The 10,605-nt window shown below is 35.1% G+C and overlaps 1 protein-coding gene across 4 annotated transcripts in view; it reads left to right on the top strand.

Moving 5' to 3' along the window:
* The window catches only part of USP34 (ubiquitin specific peptidase 34), a 255,697-nt gene that overhangs the window by 235,688 nt on the left and 9,404 nt on the right, over nt 1–10,605 (top strand). For 3 of the 4 annotated variants that reach the window (XM_023512071.1, XM_012804030.2, XM_023512069.1), the window contains 7 exons: nt 563–717; nt 1,156–1,234; nt 3,191–3,317; nt 3,927–4,034; nt 5,330–5,434; nt 5,551–5,675; nt 6,643–6,766. In XM_023512071.1, the coding sequence (XP_023367839.1) occupies nt 563–717; nt 1,156–1,234; nt 3,191–3,317; nt 3,927–4,034; nt 5,330–5,434; nt 5,551–5,675; nt 6,643–6,766 (823 nt within the window). The remainder of the gene's footprint in view (nt 1–562; nt 718–1,155; nt 1,235–3,190; nt 3,318–3,926; nt 4,035–5,329; nt 5,435–5,550; nt 5,676–6,642; nt 6,767–10,605) is intronic. The other variant, XM_023512070.1, reaches the window with a different exon arrangement.

Raw genomic sequence — 10,605 nt, 5'->3', positions numbered from 1 at the left:
GTGATGCCATGGCACTCTACCCAGGCGGACAGCTTGAGGCTCCGTCTCAAAAAAAAAAAAAAAGAGTAAACCTTTCCTAACACATACATAAGCAAATGTCTATAAAATCACAGCAAATGATTACTAAGATACTGTTTCCCATATTTCATCCATCAGGACCTTGAATATCATCTTAAAAAGGTCTAATATTGGCACAAAGGATTATCTCAGAAAAAATATTAATTCAAGTATAATTTAGGCATTTAAAATCTTTGTGACAAAATAATGATTTCATCCACATTTGGAATTACGGAACTAGTGCTTTGAATAGTAGTAAGACTACTATACATGGTTTTTAATCTTTCTAAACTTGTATCTTAAGATTTGTAGGTTTCTTAGTGCATAATGTTAATCTTTTAAAATAGAATTCATTACTAAGTTTATAACTGTGAATAGTAGTGTAATCTAACTTATTTGTGTAATTTTGAGTTGACTAATGAGCATAACATTTAGAAATGAGAAGCAGATGTTCTAAAATGCTCTAGCATTAAAAGATCATCATATTGATTATTTGCTTTTTTAGGCAGTGGAAGAACTATTTAACCTGATGCAGCTGTTTATAGCTCAGAGGCCAGATATGAGAGAAGAATTAGAAGATATTAAACAGTTTAAGAAAACAACAATAAGTTGTTACTTACGTTGCTTAGATGGCCGCTCCTGCTGGACTACTTTAATAAGGTAAAAAAAGATATTTTCTGGTGTTTTTTGTTTCATTTTTTGAAGTGAGGGGATGGGGAGCTTCCTTTTACATTAAAAGAAAAATAAATGGTCGGGCATGGTAGCTCACACATGTAATCCCAGCACTTTGAGAAGCCAAGGCAGGAGGACCACTAGAGCCCAGGAGTTTAAGATCAGTATGAACAACATAGTAAGACCAGCTCTCTAAGAAAAAAATGTAAAAAACTTAACTGAGTGTGATGTTGGCCTTATAGTCTCATCTACTTAGAGGGCTGAGGCAGGAAGATCACTTGAGCCCAGGAATTGGAGGTTCCAGTGAGTTGTGATACTCCTATTGCAGTCCAGCCTAGGCGACAGTTTTGCTTATTTATTTTTTCGTAACCTAAGTTTTCTATCCTGATGGAGAATTCTTAAACTGGAATTTGTGTATCCCTTTAGTGCCTTCAGAATACTATTGGAATCTGATGAAGACAGACTTCTGGTTGTATTTAATCGAGGGTTGATCTTAATGACAGAGGTAAATATTTTATTACATTTTACTATAGATTTATTTCATTTTAGTGTTCTCACCAAAACTTCTTGTCTCATGTCCATTAGAGTTTATGGTAGACTGTTTTATAGATGTCAGGATTTTGATTATATAAATTAGTTAAGTGGGGATGTATATTCCAAGAATAATTAGGTTATAATTTTTAGGGGGCTTTTCCATAGTAATTCTATACCTTTCTCTTCATTTTGTATTTAGAAACAACCATTAGAAATAGACTGATTTTAGTCATTTCATATGTAAGGAAGTGAATGTCATGTGGTTTAATCAAGGGCAAACATAATTTCCCAAGAGCCCACTTACTTGACAGACTACAGAAACTGAGATTAGCTTCATCAGAGGAAGCCAGAGAATGTTAAAAGTGGTTAAAATCAGCCATTCATTCTTGAACATCGTCAAGTGTAAGATAACTTTAAAGCCACCAGAGGTTCATCATACCCTTTATTCTAATAATGGAAATAAGACAAAAGAATACATTCCAAGAATACCAAAAGAGTAAAAAAGGTAAGATAGTTTTTTCAGTTAACACATTGAGTGCCACACTAGAAAAAAAATTTTTTTCATTGGGGCCACAGTATTTTATTATGAAATGGAATAGAAACTTCAAAAACAAAACAATCCTAGAACATATATCAATAAAAAAGTAATATAAAAACTTGGAGATTAGTACAATAAAAAGTAAGTGAAAACTTAAAAAATAGTTCACAAGGGTAAAGTGTTTCTTTTGATTTGTCAAGTTTAAATGTAATTGAAAGGAAGACAAATAGAAAAACAAAATTACTGACTTATGTTCATTTAATCACCGTTTTTAGAATTAAATTGTTGATACTGATTATAACAGTAAAAATATCAACAAGTTAAAATTTTCACTAACCAACCTGGTTTGCTTCGCGAGGCCCTGGGCTCAAAACCAGCATGAGTTAAATACAACTCACATGGCACTTAATGTGTTGATATTATAGAATAGGCACAGAACTTGTTTGAAACATAGTCTGCTCTTTGAAGAATGTGGCCTTGGAAAAGGGAGTGGAAGAACATTTAGATAAATAACTTCATAAGCGTTGAGGCAAGAAAGTATTGGTTATATGTGAGTTGTTTGAGGAATGCCAAGTATTTCTGTTTGACTAAAAACCAAACAAACAAAAAAGGTATGTGAAGAGTAGTGAGATTTCATTCAACAGATGTTTGAATGTCTGCTTTGTGCTGGGCACTGGGGATATAGCAGTGAACAAGACATACATAATTACTGTTCTCACAGCTTACAATGTTGTAAATGCCATTCAAGTACATTGTTCAATTTATGTACTGCCACAGATTCTAAGCTAAGAATTTTGGCCTTTCAACTGGGAATAGGGAATAGATGATGGTGAACGGATACAAGAGGATTAGAAGGATGCTTAATTGTAAAATGAAGTAGAAAAACCAGTGGTGTAATTAACCTTATATGGTTAAAGGAATTAAGATTTAACAAGCCAATATAATGAAAGGAATTGAATTCCTATCTTATGGAGCTCTTTTATCTCTTTTAGGCCTATTGTTTTGCCCTTGGCTGGCAGCCATTTCGCTATTATCTTCTACAGAGGCCATGAAAAGTTAGTTAAAGCGGTTGCCCGTTACTCCCTATCTTCTTGTTTCCTGCTGCCTTGTTATTTCTTAAGGCTTACATTCTTAGAGCAGGTGAGAGGTGATTAAACAAATTATTTCTTCAGACTAGGATATATACACAGCACAAGCAGAGCTCTGAAGGTGAGGACTGTTGAAAGAAAGGGAGAGTTTTGAATGGAAAACTTACATTTGCTTTGTGCATGTACACACCCACATACAGTTTGAGTCTGAAATCATGTGTATAAAGGATGAGCCCTACCATTTTGTGGCTCAGAAGTAAAAATGAAATTGAGTTTTTAATTTTTTTTAAATCATTTTTAGTCTTTCAACACTTTGCACATGATGTATCATGAAGCTACAGCTTGCCATGTGACTGGAGATTTAGTAGAACTTCTGTCAATATTCCTTTCAGTTTTGAAGTCTACACGCCCATATCTTCAAAGAAAAGGTTTGGTCATTTCTACTTCTTTTTGTTTTGTTTTGTTTTATTAAAGAAAAATAAGGTTTAAATCACATGCTCCAACGAAATTGTCTTTATCTCTAGTTTATGCACAGAAGATGGTGCCAAAACTAGCTAAGCATCAGGAAATGTTTGTAATGACTTCCTGATATAATATTGGAATGTTCTTATATATTTTCTTTATGCTTGCCTGAAAATAGACATACATGCCAGAAGTGTTAAGATTTCAGAGACTGGCAAACATTACCAGACACAGTAACAAATTGAGTATTCTCTGAAGGTTCTCCAGCTAGAAACTTCAGTGGATCATTTGTTGTTTCAAGAGAAATAAATATATGTCCCTATAAGAGTAAGAACTCTACACTTCATAAACGTTCCTAGAAAGTGGAACATGTTTATCACTGAAATATATACTTTAAGAATCTAGCATGTTTAACATTAGTAGGTATCTCATGAAAATGATTTAGCTTTTACCAAAAATATTTATGTAATTAATTTTAATTTCTTAGCATTAGCATTCTCTAGTTTACAACAGGAAAAGATTTTGAGAAAATTGGATCTCAAGTGGCATATTTATGTATGCTTTTATATTTGCAGATGTGAAACAAGCATTAATCCAGTGGCAGGAGCGAATTGAATTTGCGCATAAACTGTTAACTCTTCTTAATTCCTATAGTCCTCCAGAACTTAGAAATGCCTGTATAGGTAAGTTACTTGAAAAATACACCTAATGGAAAAACATTTTTTAGGGGTTTTTTTGTTTTTATTTTTTAGTTTTGTAAGAGGTGATGATTAGGTCTGTAGTGCTTGGAAAACATTTGTACTTTTTGTGTGTAACTTTGGCTTGCAGGTCCTAAGAAAATCAAGTTCTCTTTGTTAACCTGCTGATAATTAGTCACTGGTCATGAGCGGTTCACTTAATATATATAGGCTCTTTGACCTTAAGTTATGTGTAGGTTTTTGTAGTTCTATAATCCTCTTATCCTATATCCCTGTATAACCAAGATAGAATCTGTTAAGTGTTTGTAAGGTAGAACCAACATTGATGTAATAGGACTTACTTGACTGTGGTTCTTTTGCCTGAATATACTTCTCAATACCTATTCTTAGGGTCTGAGTATTTCACCTTTTAATTGATTACATCTTTGTAATAAAATGATAATCTGTGGCTGTTAGACTCCCATTTTAAGGTTATAGTGAATTTTTTTACTGCCTTAAAGTCCTGAGCTTTCGAAACCATAATTGTTCACGCTTTCTCATAAAGCAGTGATTCTCAACCTTCCTAATGCTGCAGCCCTTTAATACAGTTCCTCATGTTGTAGTTGGGGGTCACCACAACATGAGGAACTGTATTAAAGGGTCGCGGCATCGGGAAGGTTGAGAAACACTGTCATAATGCATAGATAACCCTGGCTGTCATGTACAAGCAGTCAGTCTTGATGTTATTCTGTGTAATTAGTGATTTATATTTCATTTTATTATACTTCTCCAGAGAGGGGAAAGATGTATAGCTGTAACATCTGATCACCAGAAATAGCACATCATCATGAGCTTTCCTCTTTTGTGATTAGAGGATAAGAATCAGTCCAGCCAACATCATAAACATGTAGATTAAAGATTACCTCTCATATCCAAATAACTCTGAACCTTAGGTTTCTTTCTAAGCTCTTGTGGTTAATTTTATGAAGACACATAATCTATGTGTATTAAAATATTTCTTTTACTGTACTTCTCCATGAAGCATCCATTGGTTAAATAAAATACTTAGAAAGTGTTGTAAACTTTGGTTTCCAAATGATGGCCCTCTTGCAGTTAATAACTATTGATCCAGCTTTGATTGAGGATGAGACAGAATTTTTACCAGCGTCAGGAGAGCAAAAAGTTTAAGACTAATTAATTTGGTTGTCATGAGGCAACCAGTTACAGGATTTGTGAATTTTATACTAGCAGGTAAATACAACTCCAGTTCTTTAATACCCAAATTGTGTTTTTATTTTCAGATGTCCTCAAGGAACTTGTACTTTTGAGTCCTCATGATTTTCTTCATACTCTCGTTCCCTTTCTACAGCACAACCATTGTACTTACCATCACAGCAATATACCAAGTACGTATTCATCTAGCACAATACTTGAATATGGATCTCATTTAATGGTTCTGCACACTGAAGCGTGGAGATTTACTTTTTCCGTTTATTCTTATTGTACACTTTTAATATCTTAGTGTCTCTTGGACCTTATTTCCCTTGTCGAGAAAATATCAAGCTAATAGGAGGGAAAAGCAATATTCGGCCTCCGCGCCCTGAACTCAATATGTGCCTCTTGCCCACAATGGTGGAAACCAGTAAGGTATGTTGGGATGCCAGGAAAATCATGTTTCTGTAGTACAGAGTAATTTAAAATTTCACCCCTGGCAGTTATGAGTAGATTAGACATAAGTGACCATTCGTGGATTAGACTCATTTGGACTTTCTCCTTTTAGTGCTCTGAAATGTTGGTTAATATTTGCAAAATCAACAATAAGCATAAGTAGTAAGTTTTTTTTTCCCCTCAAAAATTACCTGAATAGTAAGCCTTAGTATTTGTCAGTAGGCTAAATTATAACTGGGTCATTTATCTAAATCTGAAAAGTCAAGATAGATACTTACTGTTTTTAAATTTGGCCATATAATTAATGACTTTCTTTGTTGCCCTTAAATTAGATACCTTTGGACTAAGCATAGTATCATTTATGGATAGATTTTATCATCATTTTTAGTCTGGTTCCTGTCCTCTAACACTAAAATGTCAGTTATAAATTATGAGACAAGGTACACTGACACAAGATAATTTATCTTAGTTTCAACACTTTTTAAAAACAGTTTTCCCCTTTATCTTTCTTCACCCATATGTCATTCATACTCTGCCTTGCCCCCCATCCATGGATCTTAAATATACTTGAAAAGTTCTTACAAGATAAAATATTAAAAAATAATTAACATTCTAGTAAACATTACAGAAATAATTTGAAATCTATTTCAAAAATCTCACTTAACTCATTCTTCTTGATATGTCTGTAGAGCTAAAGTGTCAAATTTTAAAATCCTACAGTAATTTTACTTTATTAAAGTATATAGAAATAATGGGTAATTTTAATTTATAGCATTTGCACACTGAAAATAAGATCTTAACATTACTAGAAGTTTGAATTTTAAAACTAGGTTCTTTTAGAATTTAAATATTTAATCAGCTTTTAGTTAAACTTATGACATTTGCACAAAATATGCTCTTTATTATACAATTTAAGTGCAACCATTTTATCATCTTTAACCTTCAGGGCAAAGATGACGTTTATGATCGTATGCTGCTAGACTACTTCTTTTCTTATCATCAATTCATCCATCTATTATGCCGAGTTGCAATCAACTGTGAAAAATTTACTGAAACATTAGTTAAGCTGAGTAAGTATAAAAGATGAGCAGTAAATTCCACTGAATTATTTTAAGCCCCTAGCCATTCAGGAAGGGGAGAAAATCCTTTTTTCTTTTTTTAAAGTGAATGTTTAAAAATATTAATTAGTATTCTTGGGAACATTTTAATTTTTATTAAGAAAACACCAACTTACTGGTTTCCATTGAATAGTACTGCCCAGAGTTTCAGCTGGCCTATAAAGGAGTGTGGAGTAGGGCTGATTGATCACTTTTGTACATAGAAGCCCAAGTCCTCCACCATTTTCCCAGCAGAATTTGAAAACAAAAATCAAAACAACAACAACAAAAAAAAAAAAAAAAAAAAACTGCTCTGCTTAGGGAGGAAGACTTAGAGATGGACTTCCCCAGCCCTGATCTTGAGGGTAAGATGAGATCTATAGTGCCAGCTGTGCTTTGGAGCTGGCATTGCCAAGAGCAAACTGAGTGGGCTTACCAGTGTGAAGCAGAGGTGCATATGTGAGTAATTAGGAGGTAAGTCTCATGAAATAGATCAGTGAGAAGAACAGAAATTTGAAAAGGGAGAGTATGAGAATAGAAAACAAAACCAATGAATTATGTGAGAAAGTAGAAATTCTACTTTCTACTTTCTAATACTGCCTTTACAAGAATGTGCCTCAGAGCTGTTAAGGAACTAACAGAGTCACCCAGAGACTTTAGGTGACTTTCCTCTAGCTAATAAATCTTTACAAGACATGTAGCCTCTCTAGATGTCCCCTGTCTCAGGATCTCCAGAGTTTAGGTCTATATTCTCCTTAATGTGACTTCATTAGGGAACGCCCACCCAGAATCCTCTCCAGTGTTTGTAGTTTTGTTTTAGAGGGTGAGAAGTGAAATACTCAATGGAACCACCACCCAGATCAAGAAATAGAATATTACTATACCCTAGAAGTCCCTCTTATGCTCCTTCTCAATTATAACCCTCTTATTCCCATGGAAAAGAGTTTGATCCATTTTAGGTAGGGCAAAAGATGTGACCTTAACTTAGATTTCATAAAGTGGTAACAGCTGTCAGGGATAATTCTTCAGAAATCTTATTGGTAAGTGATTAGAGCATCTTCAGATTTGAAGGGTTGTTCCTTCTACCTGTTATATATGTGTGTAGCTGAAATGCCAAGATGTGGGGGAAGAGGATATGATCAAATTGGCTGTTTTAGGATTATGCATCTGAGTCATGGCACTTGGAAAAAGGCCATAACCTAGCAGTGACAGTTTGGGTATAAGAAAATATCCAGGAGTTCTAGTAATACAGCCTTACTCCCATATAAAGAAGAGGACCTTCCTAACTTTTTTAAATGTTCTTGGTAATTTGTATTCATATGATTTATACTAAAAGTTATGTGAGGAACTATTCTAGCTACTTGGACAGCTTTGACCAAATAGCAAATGTTCTTCTCTCTCTTGGGTGATCTTCTTTTGTCAACACAAATGCACACTTCCAGGGCAATTAAACATGGAGGGAAGTGGGGGTTGGGGAGAGGAAAAGGATACTCACCTACCTTGTCACATCAGCTGAATCAGCTTTCATGACGTTTTATACTCAAATCACTCTTACAGCTATGAACCATTGTCAGTGCTGCCTCACAGTGTTTAGTTCTGTGTATATAATATTAGCACTATTACTTAGAACTTTCTACAGGGAGGAAATACTCTTTAACTGTGCCACCATCCACAACATGGTAGTCACTAGCTATCTCTGGGTATAGAGAACTTGAAATGTGACTGAATGTTTGTTGTATTTAATTTTAAACAAAATGATTGTTAAGTAGCCAAATGTGACTAATAGCACAGCACTAATATAAACCAATACCTTCACAAATGGAGCAAGAAAAGATCTTTTCTTTTTTTTTTTTTTTTGGTTGTGTCTTATTATAGAGAATTAGACATTGTCTTGAATATGAAGTTGAAGACCTAGAAACAGTGCTATCTTTTTTCCTCATATAAATGGAGAGAGTATGTCCCAAAGTTTCAAATTAACTCCCTCTTCTAGCTGAAACGATGTTTTATAAGGAGAGGCACCTAGAAAAAGGGCTTGAGAAAACAAAGTCCTCATTAATGGACACAGGAATTGATAGAGGGTTTTAATTTGAACAAGAAGTAGAAAATTTAAATTGGTTATATCCTTAATTCTATGAACTTAGATCAATGGGCCAGAATATTAAAATGTTGTGACCAGAGATGAGATTGTCTCAAGACCTATATTGGATTGTAAGTCATTTCTGGTTTTGAGAAAAAGTCTTTGTGGTAATTTTTATATGGGTACCAGAGCAGATTTTAAGATTTGTTAGCAAATAAAAGGGAATTTACACAGAGCGTCCATAAAGTTCGTGTGCATTTTTAAACTAGTATCTGTAAGGCAACTGTTGTTGTGTATAAGAATTGTAAATTAAGATTGCAGAAGACAGCAGAGTTATAGATACTAAATAATAAAAGGAGATTTGGAATGCTATTAAAGTGAGAATGGCTAGGGATAGAGTTAGAGAAGATAGAATTCAGGGAGAGTTAGGAAAGCTGCCAACTACATCTGAAATCACAATGTGTCTGAAACCACAGTATTTTAATATTTAAAAATTGAGTTTTGGCTGGGCACAGTGGCTCAGGCCTTAGAAACCTAGCACTCTGGGAAGCTGAAGTGGGAGAATACCTTGAGCTCAGGAGTTTGAGACCAGCTTGGACACGAGTGAGACCTGTCTCTACTAAACATAGAAGAATTAGCCCAGCCATTGTCACAGCAGGCACCTATATCCCCAGCTACTTGGGAGTTTGAGGTAGGAGGATTACTTAAGTCTAAGAATTTGAGGTTGCTGAGAGTTGTGGTGACACCATGGTAGTCTGGCCTGGGCAACAGAGTGAAACTCTGTCTCAAGGGGGGAAAAAAGGAAGAAAATCATAACTCACATACACAGATTTTAAAACAAGATAAGACTGTTCCTTGAGCTACATGAAAAACTTTATGTAGATATATAAGCAAGGAAAAAAATCACATTTAGTACATGCACAGAAAAAAATAGTGGATTATACTCTAAACTGAATAAATGAAATTATGGGATGCTTTTATTTTCTGTTTTAAATGTATTTGTAAGGTTTAAATTATTTGTAATGATCCTTCAGTGGTTCTATAATTGGAAAAAAAAATTACGGGGAAAAATAGTACTACAAACTTCATAATCATATCCTTTTTTTAAGATACTATACTTCACATCCAAAATCAACATTGGGATGCACAAACTAAAACTCTGGATTTCATCACTGTTTTACTTAAGTATTTTCATTTTCAGGATCTCTTTATCTCCTTTATTATTTAATATTTTTTTTAAATATTGTTAATGGGCCAGGCACAATGGCTCATGCCTATAATCCTACCACTCTGGGAGGCAGAGGCATGTGGATTGCCTGAGCTCAAGAGTTCAAGATTGGCCTGAGCAAGAGCAAGGCCTCATTTCTTAAAAATAGACAGGCAGACTCAGCGCCTGTGGCTCAAGTGGCTAAGGCGCTAGCCACATACTCCTAAGATGGTGGGTTCGAATCCAGCCCGGCCCGCCAAAACAACAATGACAGCTGCAACCAAAAAATAGCTGGGCGTTGTGGTGGGCGCCTGTGGTCCCAGCTACTTGGGAGGCTGAGGTAAGAGACTCGCTTGAGCCCAGGAGTTGGAGGTTGCTGTGAGCTGTGATCCACGGCACTCTACCCAGGGGGACAGCTTGAGGCTCTGTCTCAAAAAAAAAATAGGCATTGGGCAGCACCATAGATCAGTGGGTAATGGCGCCGGCCACGTACACCAAGGTTGGTAGGTTCAAACCCAGTCCAGGCCT

Source organism: Otolemur garnettii, unplaced genomic scaffold (assembly GCF_000181295.1).
Source record: "Otolemur garnettii isolate 467f Iridium unplaced genomic scaffold, OtoGar3 scaffold00024, whole genome shotgun sequence".
Classification (NCBI taxonomy): domain Eukaryota; kingdom Metazoa; phylum Chordata; class Mammalia; order Primates; family Galagidae; genus Otolemur; species Otolemur garnettii.
The sequence above is the reverse complement of the archived record's forward strand: the minus strand, read 5'-3'. Positions and strand labels throughout refer to the sequence as shown.